Genomic DNA, 15,396 nt, shown 5'->3' with positions numbered 1-15,396 from the left:
AGGATTGTAGTGCCAGCCTTCGCGCTCGCGCACTCAGCCTTCTCGCGCTGAACCCTTTGAGTTCTGTTTAAATCTAGCCGTTTGCTTTTGTGTTGTCTTATCTTTTGAGCTGTTGACCTGCTTTGCTTTATGTCTGAATAGTTGCTTTCGGCGCTGCATGCGTACCAACCCCATTGGTTGGTAGATAAAGTGACTGACATTATCTTTTTAGGATCTGCTTTTGCCATGCTTAACCTGTACCTTTTTCTGTCTCCGCCCATGCTTTTTACTGTTCCCTGACAGCTTTCCCTTTTGCTTTTCCTCTTTTTCTGCTGCCATATCTTTTGAGATCTTTTACTTTTTGCTTTTGATATCTTTTGTTATCTTTTGAGATCTTGCTTTTGGAATCTTTTTGCTGTTATCTTTTCTTTTACTTTTGGAGATCTTTTCTAGGGTTTATGTCCCCTAGGGTTTGCCTATAAATAATAGTAGTATTTTCTTAACACTTCACACACTACACTTATTATCTCTTCCTCCCTTTTTGCTCTCTGCCGCCCTCCTCTCTTGCCTCCGTCTTCCTCCTTGTTCTTCCTGCTTGTCCGGTAATATATTATATATAATAATTTACTTATTAATTATGCTAACTTATTACCTAGACCTAAAACCGATCGTTGAAACATAATCTCTAATTATAGGTTAACTTTGCTTGATTAAGAGTTGGTTCTTGCATTATCTTACATCGCATCTTTATCAAGTGAGTAATCTCGTATCTAATCCCTTTTTTGTTTTAATGTTTTGGGATGTTCATGTGTTCGTACAAAACTGAGTCTTAAACTGTTTATGAAGTTTTAGTCGCGCAGTATCCCATGTGTTATGGATATTTACTTGGCTGTTATTTGTATGTGTGTATCATTAACCGCTTTGTTCGGCCTATTCCGAAGTTCTCATGGATCCATTGGTAGACACGGGAGAACCTATCGTTTATGTTTTCTCTTTTGTTTACACTTGCACAGTTTTCTTGTTTTTGTGCTCAATTGGGAGTACGGATTGAACTATGAGCTATGAATCTAAGGCTTGGTCACAATCTGATTTCACCCTTGTTAGATACCAGATTAACATATGTTGCGCGCAGATTTACTGTTATTATCTATGATTATCTATGATTAACTATGAATATCTATTAAACTTGATTTCTCACCAACACGCAAGTGTTTGACGTTTATTTTAACACATGTTCAGGTTTGCAGTAGCTGCTTTGAAGCTTGGGGACACATAGGATGTTTACTTTTGTTTTGGACCTAGATTTAAAATGTAACAAGACAAGTTTATGTTATTTAAATGTTATGCTTTATAATATATTGATTTATGTTGATTTATGTTCTTTATTTTCCCCGCTGCGCGTGCGCGATAAAATGTGTATTAATAAATATTGACACCAATAGTGTCGCGAGTAATGAAACAATATGTGGCGCCCCGATGTATAATCCGCCTTCGGTCGGGGTGTTACACACCACACGGGTTGCCCGAATCATACATATGTGTCACCGCTCATTGGGTTGATCCGGTGACATGGCAATTGATGAAACGCACCATCGCTTTTGAAAACTTCTCGTTCCCACATACCGCCGAAAAATTGTTTGAATTACTTGATGAAGTTATAACGACTTACAACTTGAGAAATAAAATATTTTCGATTTCGTTTGACAACGCTTCAAACAATACTAAGGCGGCCGAAAAATTTATCATATAATATTCACCACCTTGTTTCGGGGATTTTTTTCATGTTCGATGTGTTGCACATATCATCAACTTGGTTGTTCAAAAAGGTCTTGACAATGAAAACATTTGTGACGATTTAAAATTCTTTAGACTTATGTTACAAGATGTCTTCAAAAGTGGTAAAAGAAGACATCTTGAATATAAGAACTATTGCAAGTCGGTTGAAAGAAAGTATTTGGGGCCGAATTGGGACGTTCCAACCCGTTAGAACTCAACTTGTCATATGCTAAAGTGTGCTTTTGCCCAACGCCAAACTTTACAAGCTTTTCATAACAATCTTGTTGAAGAACGCGAGGCCGATATGTTTCCGGAAAGTGTTTGGGTCCAAGTCGGTTATTTGTTGGAGTATCTTGACGTGTTCAAAAAGTCAAAAACAAAATTATCGGGAGTCTATTACCCTACTAGTTGTTGGGTTTTGCAAGAATTGTACTATATGTCTTGTGTTTTTAAAAGCTTTGCGGAGAAGAACAAACTCTTCAAGAATATTGTTGCGGTGATGAAGGAAAAGTTCATAAAATATTTTGAAAATATACCGCCGGTCTTTATTTGTGCCGCCGCATTAAACCCCTATTGGAATGTTAATGGGGTTGAGACAACGATTGAGGAAATATTCAACAACTTAGGTATGCACGAGATCGACCCGAAGTTGTCGACGAAAGCGAAGGAAAAGTTCAACAAAAACCTTCAAGACCTTTATGACAATTATTTTCAAATGTATGGTCCAAGCACGAGATCGTCTTTTGTGAAAAAAACAACAACGAGTAGGCCGTGCAATGACCCACTTATAAACTTGATGAATGGGATTCGTGAATCGGCATCTAAGAGGCAAAGAGAAAACACACCAACTAGCGAACTTGGTCGATATAGTGGAGCAAACTATGTTGAGGGAGCAACGGTCGACGAAATTCGCAATATTGATTTGTTGGCTTGGTGGAAAGGTAAACAAAACGAATTTCCCATTCTATCCGCCATGGCTCGTGATTTGCTTGCCGTACAAGCCTCAACGGTTGCTTCCGAATCGGTTTTTTCTCTTAGTGGGAGGGTGTTTTCTATGCGAAGAACAAAATTAACTCCCGAGTCTCTAGAGGTTTGCATTTGCCTAAAGGACCATTTGGATGCGGTGGATCGTGTACAACACAAGGCGAACTTTGAAGACGAAATACCAATAGAGCGTCATATTCATGATGAGGAGGCGGAGGACGGGGTTTCTTCCGATAACGAAGACGAGGGTGAAGACGAGAATGAAGACGAAGAAGAGTTGTAATTTGCGTTTTTTATTTGTTTTAGTACAATTATTTGTAACTTGTTCAACTAATATTTAGTTTTGATTTGTTTAATTATAATTACTTTTGTTACTCATGATTAATTTTTTGTTACTTTTTTAATAACGACGAACATTATATTTATTTAAACAATAACTATTACAAACATTATTAAAACATAAACGATACTAAACATAACAACTAAAACTTAAAAAACAAAGTTCGTCGTTTTAATTCGGGAATACTTATTTTTGGGTTGTAGTGCCGGACGATTCTCTCGACAATACTTATTTGTATGTTTTCGTAATATCGAGTTGGACCCTGCTTTAAGAAACTTCGAGCAATATTTGCAACGTGCCATCTCATGTGAGTCGGTCATTAGACACAAATCGTAATGAACCCAAACATCAGGGCATCTTGTTGTTTCGATCACCATAACGTCGTCGTCATTAGTTGCCATTTGTTGTCGGTTTAAGTTTAATTGTGTTTTGGAGTGTGTTTTATAGCTTTGGAAGTCGTTTAACAAGTACACACTCATACATTGATATTTATAGAATGAAAATTAGCTATATATAGTAATAAAACCGGTTCCAACGGTCAAAAACGGCTATATAGCCGTTGGAACCGGTTTCTAACGGTTATAATGTTTGAATTTCAAAAAAAACCGGTGGAACCGGTTTTTACGTAATAACCGGTCCCGGTTCCAACCCTACCCGGTTCCTAAAAGTTTGTATTTCTGGGCATCGGTTCAGGTCGGGAACCGAACCGGTTCCTAACTGGAACCGGTGTCATTTTCTACCCGGTGTAAAAAAAAACCGGTTCCGAACCGGTTCGGGTTTTCAAGGTGAACCCGATTTGTGCAGGTCTACTTATACCGCCTAGGTTTACGATGAAAGAAAGAAGAAAGCAAGAACAAAAAATACCTTTCCAAATTGAAAGACAATAGGAGAAAAAGGAAAGGAATTATAGAAAAGAGAGGAGGTAGAAAAGAAAAGGTTTCCTTTCCTTTTCTTTTATAAATGAACTCTTCATAAATGAAAACCTTCATAAAAGTTTTATTTCATAAATGAACTCTTCTTCATAAATGAACTGGGGAACCCGTATTTGTATATTAATGTTGCTACTTCTAAATAATAACCAAGCTAAAATTTTAAAGTTCCTTTGTGAAATAGATGAGTAAAAATACAAATTAAAAATAATGGCTTCCAACACTCAAAACACAACACTATGGTCTAGATATCATAAAACTTTTCTAAGCCTCAAAAGTCTACAAATATTCAAAATAACAATAAAACCATACCATGAGGAAGCTGAGAACATACATTCATCTAACTTTATTCCTCTTAAAAAGAAATAAAAATGAAAACCAATACCCAACATAGACTTACCATTTGGTATGTACCTAAAGCACAACTTGTTAAAACAACACCAAACAAACCTTTAATACTCATTGCCTGCATTTGCATTTCGCACACCACGACCCCTCCCAACATACCCATATCCTCCTCCTCTTCCATAATATCTGCCGCCTCGAGACCGTCCTCCACGGTAGGGCCCACGCCCACCCCTACCACTGTATCTGGAAAATTCTCCAAATGTCTGCACCAGATCACCATAACATGTTTACTAGTATATCCTGTCAAGTTTAACGGTTGAAGATGGGATTGTTTGGGTTAATTGGCTTAAAATCAGTTTTTTGGTAACTTTGACTAACTGGTCAAGTATCTCAATTTTGGGAAGTGCATAAAAAGGGGTTGTATTGATTGGTTATCCGATTAAAATGGTTATTTCGCGGGTTTATCAGTTAACTTCGGTTTGGTTGTCCAAAAAAGAAAAATTTGTGGAACCGCTAACTGACCTGAAACCGAGTTCACAGTTTATCTCAATTTTGGGAAGTGCATAAAAAGGGGTTGTATTGATTGGGAAGATAACAATATGATTATAAGTTTATAACAAAAGTGGATCTGGTCATTGCTTCTACCCAGATTCAGCCAATTAATACTTATGGTCAAGAGTTGATTAAAGACAGAGGTTCGATAATGACAAGTCACATACTTTTTGTTACATGTTCGTTTTGGGTTGGAACTAGGTTATATTCAACGAGCATTTGGAATTTCTTTTAATCTGGTTTCATTTACAGGATATGAATTGCTATTTGGCTCAAGTTCGATTCTGTTTGGTGCGGCTCATATTGTTTTTTTAATTCTGATTGCTTGTTGGAATGGAGAATCAAACTGATGTTATTAAAAGATGATATGCGGTTTTTCAAAGGTTTTTATCTGGACTTGGGCTCGTTTTCAAGTTGGAATTGGGTCTAAATCAATACTTGGGCGGGAGTATTAATACTCGTGGGCTGCTTAGCTGGCCCAGTTATTGGGCATTTGGGCTAAATATTCTCAAAAGATTACACACACGGGCTTTAAAGAGTGTGATTTTAAGCCTGAAATGGAATTTTTGTATAGCATTGGTTACTTGTATTTGGACCTTTTGTCTTTTAGGAAATGTCTTGGAGCCAAGCCTGAGTCCTGACTTTAGGTTCATGTATAGAAGTTAGGCTAGCAATATTGTAGATTTGTTTGTTTTTTAGGTTCTTTGCTAGTTTGGGGACATGTCCTACTAGCTTAGATGCCTGGTTTTGTATTGTCCTTTCATTAATAAATGTTTGCCAAGGCCTCGGCATTTTTCACAAAATAAATTGAACACGACCCAATGACCCATATATTTATTCGCGTCAAAAACGTCAATTCTAAGCTAAACACGGCCATGGGTTTGCAAAAAAAAACAGGAAATTGAAAAAACTCGAAAACCAAATCGTATCTGTAACCGCGGAAAACGAGATCGAATTGTGAATTGGGTTTTCAGTTTAGTTTCCAACTGCATCCCAATTGTGAACTCGGTTTTCAGTTCGGATTCCAACCATATCTAAACTGTGAACTCGGTTTCAGGTCAGTTAGCGGTTCCACAAATTTTTCTTTTTTGGATAACCAAACCGAAGTTAACTGATAAACCCGCGAAATAACCATTTTAATCGGATAACCAAACGGAATAAATCAGTTCAATCGGTTTGATTAGACACATTTCTAATTCGGATCAGTTCAGTTTTCGGTTAAAGCCAAAAAAAAAAATTTCAAAAATGAATCGAACAACTGATGAACGCCCCTAAACAAGACCTGTTTAACCCTTTATTAAAACAGGTTGATGGGTAACGGGTTGTAAGCAGGTTGTCAACTTGTATTAAAGTTTTAAACGCGTTAACCATGACATAAAAAGGTAGAGGTTTGATATAAATGAGTTAAAAGGAATTGTAAATGGGCAGACGGTTCGACCTGGTTAAGTAAAAGGATTCATGGGTCCACCTGATTAAATAAACAAGTTTAACATGTCAACCCGAAAGACAACCTTTTATTAAAACGGTTGGATATAACCACCCAAATCTTAATTATATTCTACGCGCCAAAATTTGTCAACAGTAAGGAAAACATAATAATCTAGAATATATCATACCTCGGTATCTAGTTTCATCTGTTCAGAGAACCTGGTCCGTCCATAATTTGATTGACGATCTGAGGTGTTACTAGATAAAGTATCAAAAAAGTCGTCCTTACTGTAAACAGGCTGTAGATCAATACAGAGTAGATTATAATAAGTACATATATTTAATAGAATGAATTTATTAACAATAATGACAGTAGTCAACAGATCACCTTCACATCAACTTTGGGCAAGTTGGGATCATTTTCCTCTTCTGATTCATCCTCATCGGTAGCGTTTTCATCTTTTTTGTTTTTTCCCAAAGTACCCCAGACCTCATCCTTGTTGAATTTTTCATTCATTGCATTAAAATCAAACTCCTCGGTAAATTTCATCACAGTTCGTGATCCCTGAATAATTTAATAGATATAAAATTATTACACACAGTTAGATCATACAGAATATAAATAATAAAACATCAGGCGCGTACCCCAGACCCTCTGCCTCTTTCACGCCCTCTGTAACTGTAATTTGGGCGGTTCTGGTAGGTGGCTCCATTGGCCTAAAGAAAAACAATAAAGATAACAGAAAAATGACACATTAGATGAAGTATATTTATTTAATCAAGTACCCAACTAGCTTCTTAATATATCCATGCATATATGCAGTATATCCCGAGAAAACAAAGATTTTGGAAAAAACAAATTAAAAAAAAGTACTATTGCATATACGCGATATAATCATGTATAAACTACATAAGTACATATGCTCGTCGCGCCTTGTGGATCACAAGAACTTTGTATTACATATATGCAATACAAGATATATTGAATACATGCAATGCAATTTTATCTTTTTTTGGTATAATGCACATATGCAGTATATTCCCAAAAAATAAAAAATTAGAAAAAGAAAATAATAAAAAGTACTATTGCATAAATCATGTATTGCACATGTGTATTACTACACATGCTCATTGCGAACCGCAAGCACTTTCCATTGCGGCCCTCTGCATGTTTTTTCATGAAGTTCTCAAGTCCATGTATTACATATGTGACTGTATAATACTCATTACTACATATGCTCATTGTGGACCGCAAGTACTCTCCATTGCGGTCCTCAAAAGTGGTTTTCAGCAACTTCTTGCTTTAACAATGAGTTCTCTCATAAAAATTTTGGAATCGTGTGAGAACCTTTTGGAAATTGAGAATCATTTGGACCACTTATTTCCCTTCAAGCAAAATTCTTTTAAAAACATTTTGTACATGTATGTACATTATCATTTCTCTCATTTGTACATAAATGTACAATATCATTCTCTTAATTGCACATATATGTACATTATCATTTTCCTCTCCACTTACATAAATTGTTAACTTGTATATATGCGTACATCACGGTTATCAAATGCGTTAGGCGCACTCAAAGCGCATAGGCCTCATTTGGGGCCTAAGCGCATGGTGCAAAAAAAGCAAGGGAGTGAGGAAAAATAAGCGCACTTAAAATAAAAATTAAAAATATATTTATGTATATGAAAAATAATACTATTCTTCAAATAAAAAAACGAAAGGTATTATATTGTAATCTAATTAGTACCAAAAGTTCTAAAATAACGAAAGGTATTATATTATATTCCAAAACTTGAATGACAAATATAACGCCATTGACTTCTCCTAGATCTAACTTTCAATAGAAACCCTTGCGTTTCTTTTGCTCGGCTTTAATGTTCTCATGTTCTTGGCATAAACAATGTTGAAGCGCTCGCCTAGGAACTAGAAGCGCATTTATTGAGCATGGCCTGAAAAATAGGCCTAGGCGCAAGAAGCGAAGGCTTATAATAACTATGGCATACATTATCATTTCCATATCTAGTCACATAGTTTGCTATTTCGAAAATTTGTACATATATGTATAATACTTATTTTGCAATTTTAAACACGTATGTACATATATATACACACACACACACACATGTGTAAAAATTCCAAAAGGAAAAAACACATCTCGAAAAAAGTTCGTTTTTTGTGTTAAAAAAACGCTTGAAGAAAAATGAGTGGTTTAAAATGGTTCTCAATTTCCAAGTGGTTCTCTTGGGATCCCTACCCCGTGCAACTAATTCCTAAAAAACAGCTTTAAAAGTTTTATCATACAAATACAATGAGTGCAAAGTTGAAGATCCATGCGTACCTTCTCAGCAATTTGTTTTCGAGATGGCAGCGGCAATATTGGCGGCTGAGCTTCTGTCGGCACAGAAACGGGCACTTCTGTTGGTTCGGGAACAGGCGGTTCAGTAGGTGGTGATGATGCCCGTGGCACTTGAACCACTTCCACCTCAATCTGAACAGCTGGCAAAGATTGGGCAGGAATACTGCCACTTGGTACAGACTGCAGTAGCTGTCCTGGAGTTAAAAGTGACGGTGTCACTGATCCAGTAGAAACCAACGGTGCTGATGATATCGGCTGGGATGTGTAAGGATATCTTGCACCAGAAAGCAGGTTAGGGTTAATCGGAGGTATGGTTACATTGACATCAGTAGTACTAGTAGTAAAAGCAGTAGGCTGAGCTGGCAAAGAAGGCAGCGTGGGTCCCAGTAAAGAGTTAGATGTTAAGGGGGCTGAGCTGGCAAATGTATTTGGTGGTCCAGTCGCGTTGAAACTAGGGTACGATTGCATAGGTGGCGGCATTCCCAACCCTTGTGGTGGTGGAGGCAATGATTGTTGAAGTGCATTTGGCGGTGCATAAAATCCAGGCCAATACATGGGCATTTGAAACCCGCTACTGTTTGCGTTTGGAGGAAGTGGTGACGGGCCCCACGGGCCGACATTCCCACCAGGTTGATATAAAGGCACACCACCTTGGAACGTTGACCCGGGTTGACCCAGATGTGGGTTGTAAGTACTAGGAGTAGAAGAAGATTCGCTAACAACAGGTAATGTGGAAGATGGTGCAGGTGGCCGAGGATAATGAGACTGCATTGAAACTAAATATTATACTTGTGCAACGATCAAAATTGTTGTAAATATATAATGATTATGTAGTTGGTAAAAATACCTGAATTATGGCAGGATCACTGTTAATAGGTTGTGCAGGTTGAACCGGCTGAGATGATTTCACTTGAAGATCCTGCAATATGATAAGGTGTTATCCATAAGTCAAACAAGCAAGTAAAGTAAAAAAAGGTCCAGTTTAGGTACCTTGATATCAGTTCCACGAAACAATATGTATTCATAAACCTTGTCACTAGGCATGAGTTGTGGACCATCTTTTTTTCGCCCTTCGGTTCCAAACGATCTTACTGCAGAGTTTCCAAAATATAATAATAATAATAATATAATAATAATAATAATAATAATTCACTAATTAGCATATAAGAAATAATTCTATTGTTGTTACAGTCTTATAGAAAACACATCCAAATGGTTAACACTTAACAATGAACTTTATTAATTGAAGTGGATCAATTTGAATAGACAGACATAAACAAAGAGTTAAGTGACATCTTACAAACTTGATAGTACTTTCAAAACGAATCCATAATAACACTGACTGTGACAATATCCAGGAACTTACAGTTACCCAAACAAGGGCTGGCGATTTGTATCTTATGCTGTTTAAAAGGTTAGAGACGATGTGATTAACACAAGTATCAAACATGAAAACAACTCGCTTTACACTTGGCTTTGGTGGTATGAGCGTGGAAGTTATATGTTTTATTTATCACATATGAGAGATGATGAACTCTAGCATCCTAATTTTAATTGTTTTTAAAAAAGTGGATATAATTGCACAGTGTACTTTCTCTAAACAGATCTTATAGTTTCTAAATCAATCAATCAATCAATCAATCATAACCAGTGAAGTCCCACCAACAGCAAAGCTATAAGTAGGGTCTAGGGAGGGTGGGATGTAGCCACCCCGTACGGCCGTACCTCTATCCAAAGGGATAAAGAGGTGGCTTCCAGAGAGACCCTCAACTCTAAAGTACACATATATGAAGCAATACCAAGAAATCAAAGTTCAACAGTAATATAAACATTAATAATAATAATAATACTAATAATATGTAAAGAAAATACTATTATGGTGTGTGATCAAAATAAGGAAAATAGAAGCCCAAAAGTAATCCTTTATCCCTAAAAATCCTTAACTTTAATTCTACTTCTCCAAGAAAACAGTTACCCAATTTGCAAGCAAACTTGATAAGAATATATGTTTAAAATCTTACTAATTGTGGTATCAGTGAAGTATATATAAAACTAGTGAAGTAATGCATGCTTGTTGCCTAAATCAAATTCTACGGTTAAATCGATGAACTTAGCGCTATAAAGTTAATCACTTGAGATAAAAATAATAACAATAATAACCCCCCAATGGGCGGTTTCTGATAATGTCAACAAAAACGAAGGGCGAGTTAAATTTGTTGTTAATTAAAGCAAGACTTTATAAAACAAACCCAAAACAAAACGAATTAAACATAAACAATAAAATTACAAATTTATATGTTAGATTGGTTATATATATATATATTGAAATATATACATATACATATATATATACGAACACATTACTGAACATTCACGAACACAAATGAACGAACGCAACCTCTGTTCTTGTTCGTCTTAATTCATTAATTAAACAAAAAGCCCTAAATGAAACCCTAGCAAACAGAAACCAAAATAAGTAGAAATTAATTACCGTTGGTCAATCCTATGGAGGATTCCTCAGTGTTGATATTATACAAAACGCCTTCGTATCTGATTTCACTCTTGGAAGTCAAACTAATTAAGCTTCCGATATAGGAATCGACGGATGAACTTGAAGATCTAGAATCTTCAGTCGCCATAACAAACAGATTTGATTACTGATTCGGATTTGGGGATGGATCTATGGATTTGAATTGAAACCCTAGCTAGTTACTTCATATTATTATTAGTTTAGTATCCAGATTGGGCATGCTTACAAACGCACTCGTCACATCAACCGGCTGGTGGTGGACCATTTTGTATTTACTTCTTTATTTGGTTCGGATTAGGACGGGTTCAAGTCGAAATGATTGGCTTCGTACGGGGTTCGGGTTAAAATGGATTGGTTTAAAACATGTTTTTTGAAACTAATATATACATTTCAGCTTTGCTTATGTACCGGTAAGCACAATACATGGCAATGGACGTGTAATCGGCATTTAAACACACTTAACTTACGATGTGCGCGTAACCGAGGCATGAACGCATGTAACCAATGTCATAAACCAAACGAAAGATGAAATGCATATTGATTTTTAAAAAAACTCATTTTTTGAACCACCTCGTTTTGATCCAAGCCCCTTCCAACCCGAAACCAATTCGGACTTGAACCTGTCCCGAATGAAATTAACCTTATTTTGAATCTACTTGTTTCAACCTGAACATTTTATAACTCGAAACCCATTCCGACAATGAACCCATCCCAAACGAATCAACATGTTTCAACTCTTACCCATTCTGACCTGAAATCGCCTGACCTGACCCGTTTGCCAGTCCTAAGGGGAGGTTCTATGGATTTTAGCGAACCTAGCACGTCCTAAATATTGGATTTGGAGTGAAAACCTTGTAGTGATGATAACAAAGAAAGTTTATAATAAATTAAGTGTAAGTTATATTTTATGAAGAACTAGTGTTATAATCGGCGCGTTGCACATGGCAGGTTGGTAAAACCCAGACGATGATAAACTCAAACGTTGTCGGTCCCGGGCGTTAAGTGCGTTATGATACCGGAACTAAAAACCAACAATAAAACAAAAACATATAAAATTTGAGGTGGATCAATTGAGTGGTGTCAATCGGAAACACTCGGGCGTTGGGAAGATCCGAGCATCGCCGATCTGGGAAGTTGAGGCAGTGAGTCGACGCACATTCGGCTGATTTCCATCACATTGGTTACGCTACCAAATTTAAAAGAAAATGTTGATCAGTTCTTCATGTAAGTAATAATAAAAAACATGATAAATATTAAACCTTTGAACCTGTTACAACATGGAGAGTAGTAATCGCATCAGAGAAGAATGTAGACGACATAGTTGTCAGGTTGATCGAGTTCCCCTTTGGGATGTATAGTTAAGGATGGTGTTAGGGTTCTTGAGAGGAACCAAGTTTTAGGAGAGAGAATGCACACAAAATTGTTATGTGTGTGTTATTTTGTTATGATGTTAATATTTATCTGTCTTTATATACACCCAAGGTTAAACCCTTTATTAGTTAATTATAGGTAATATGGCAACAATTACCAAACTAATATATAATAAGGTATAGATAATAATTTGATCTATTATAATGGCCATATATAAATATATATAATTATATATATACTCTTACATTCTCCCACTTGGCCGAGTAATCATTTATTATGAGTATTAGATAAGCCTGATCAGCAGTTAACACTCATTTTAGCTTTAAACTTAAACTGGAGCAGAGAAATACAGTCATTGAATTGAACATCAGCTCAAGACCCCCATTAATCATACTGCAGTCCTTATTTAAAACCTAAGTAGTTATGATCAAAATTTTCAAGTAAGCCCTTCAAACGTTTGATTTGTATATTAATTCGTCTATATGTCATTATACATGCAGAACATATTAAGAGACGTACAAAATTAAAACTGATGAGGAAATTTAATAGCTAATCATTCATAGTATGATATGTAGTTGCGCATAGTCATCAATAACCCGTCATTGTTATAAGCGCTTTCATAATTCTAATAGTCATCAATAACCCGTCAATAACCCATCAACTAGACTGGTAGATACAATAAGTAAACAATTAATCAAACAAGTGTGTCTTTCCTAGAAAGAAACCAACTGAACTAACTAGTGATGAGAATTTCTTGTTGAAACATGGTTATGAACCTCAAGGATTTCTTTGGAAACCTAAAGTTGAAGTAAAGGAGGAGATGAATATGGATGTGAGAGACTACTCAAGAAAGAAAGATTATGTTGTTCAAGAGTGTAAAAGTGAAGTGACTGATTGTCATAGCACAACTTCATTTTTGCAAACTCCTAGGAAATGTGGATATGAAACTGATGATTCAGATCATATTGAAGTTACTCATGAAGATCCTGAACCCATAACACTCACACCCAATGCTACTACTGAAATTGAAACTGATGATTTGCAAGTTGAAATAGCTTGCACTTCATCATCTAACTAATCACTTTCTTTGTAAAGTGCTGGAACAGTCCACTTCACTGAATGAAGTATGGTATATGGACAGTGGATGTTCTAGGCACATGACTTGTGACAAGAGATCACTTGTTAATTATGAAGAAAAGTTTGAGGGGCCAGTGGAATTTGGCAGTGATGAGAATGGAGGAAAAATTGTTGGAAAGGGTATCTTGACAAATGGTAAGGTTACACTTGATAATGTTTTCTATATAGAAGGACTTCAATATAATCTTTTGAGCATATCCCAGATGTGTGATAAAGGTTATAAAGTTGGCTTTGATGATTCACATTGTTTCATCTTAAGGCCTAAGTATGTTATTGTAACACCCCGTAACCGCAGCGGAAACGTAAACGGGATGCAACAGACACCTCTGATATCAACCACATTGTTTATAAAGAAAACTGAATGCATTAATATACTTCAAATTACATTATCTCGTATTTCATTACCATCTAGGTGATACACACATCATACCATACGATACATAATTCTATTTATTATAATATATCCTAACATCCCGCACGCAAATCTTACACACATCAAGCACGTAAGCAATCACTTCATCTTAATTGTACCTGAAAAGCATGTGAGAAAACGGGTCAACTACGAATAGTTGGTGAGTTTCACAATTTGAGTAAACCTTGATAAATCAATATCATAATATAATATTATCTGGGGACACTGTTAATCCAGTACTGTACCCTTTCCGGGGGCAATGTTAACCCAGAAACACCTCTTTGGACATCTGGGGACACTGTTAACCCAGTACTGTACCTATTCCGGGGGCAATGTTAACCCATAAACACTTCTAGAGACATCTGGGGACACTGTTAACCCAGTACTGTACCCATTCCGTACGATTCCCGTACAATCAAATATTTATAAATACACGCAAATCCATGCGTTCAGTATGTACTTAAACATTTCAATAGTAACATGCTTCCGCCCTGGGAAAATATTTGAAAACAATTCAGAAAAAGGGGCTCGTGAAACTCACCTTAGCACATGCAAGCAGGTAACAACAATCATTATCAGTTAACACGTCCAATCTGTAATATGATCCCTACGATCGTTACTATACACTCATTATTAATATAACTTTAACCAAGTTAACCGGTACATCTGGGGACACTGTCAACCCAGCACTGTACCCGTTCTGGGGGCAATGTTAACCCAGAAACACTTCTCCGGACTCAGATTGTGATATCGTTTAGAGTTCACTAGTCAAATTTCTATTAGTCGTTTTTCCCGTTTTGCGTGCCTAGCACGGTTATCCGTTTTTACGTTCCAAAAATGAGTTTGGTCACACACGACCCGAAAATAGTTGTTGACTGATAATTTAGTTAAAGTTGTGAAATTAGAGCTCGGTTTAGACGCCCCGATTGGCCGCGGGACCCGTTTCCGTCTTTGGCGTACCGGAAACTGTTAAATCGGTTAAAAATACCCAAATCATCCGAATTATTTTCGGATGATTCATTTTTACTTGTTTAGCTCTATTATATGAAAATAGTTCATTTTTAGGGTTTTTATACACCAGTCAGTTCGTTTAGACGAACTTTACCGGTTTATGCGTTTTAGACTTTAAAAGTTTGTTTTTATCTTCTTTTTAGCACAAATAATTATCCGTTTAGTCTCGGATCTTGAAATTTTGCACAAATCACTTTTTGACAGTGGGGAATTTTATAAAAATATTTCCAGAATTAATT

The 15,396-nt window shown here is 36.4% G+C and overlaps 1 protein-coding gene across 1 annotated transcript; it reads right to left on the bottom strand.

Moving 5' to 3' along the window:
• Window positions 1–4,248: 4,248 nt before the first annotated feature.
• On the bottom strand, window positions 4,249–11,456 carry LOC143596247 (protein decapping 5-like). The gene is made up of 8 exons (XM_077075073.1): window positions 11,188–11,456; window positions 9,687–9,787; window positions 9,544–9,615; window positions 8,679–9,461; window positions 6,982–7,053; window positions 6,725–6,901; window positions 6,525–6,635; window positions 4,249–4,619 (listed from the first exon to the last, which is right to left on the bottom strand). The coding sequence occupies exons 1-8, from the start codon at window positions 11,333–11,335 to the stop codon at window positions 4,461–4,463; spliced, it is 1,623 nt and encodes a 540-aa protein (XP_076931188.1). The 5' UTR covers window positions 11,336–11,456; the 3' UTR covers window positions 4,249–4,460.
• Window positions 11,457–15,396: the final 3,940 nt, after the last annotated feature.

Source organism: Bidens hawaiensis, unplaced genomic scaffold (assembly GCF_021521415.1).
Source record: "Bidens hawaiensis isolate Kalapana, Puna unplaced genomic scaffold, B.hawaiensis_p1.1 tig00046183_1, whole genome shotgun sequence".
NCBI lineage: Eukaryota > Viridiplantae > Streptophyta > Magnoliopsida > Asterales > Asteraceae > Bidens > Bidens hawaiensis.
Note: the sequence above shows the minus strand (reverse complement) of the source record. Positions and strands in the feature narration are given on the sequence as shown.

Coding starts and splice junctions, on each gene's coding strand:
- LOC143596247 (XM_077075073.1), bottom strand. CDS start 11,335: ATGGCGACTGAAGATTCTAGATCTTCAAGTTCATCCGTCGATTCCTAT. Junction 9,788..11,187: donor CTCCATAGGATTGACCAACG/GTAATTAATTTC, acceptor GAAACTCTGCAG/TAAGATCGTTTGGAACCGAA. Junction 9,462..9,543: donor GTGATCCTGCCATAATTCAG/GTATTTTTACCA, acceptor GTTTCAATGCAG/TCTCATTATCCTCGGCCACC.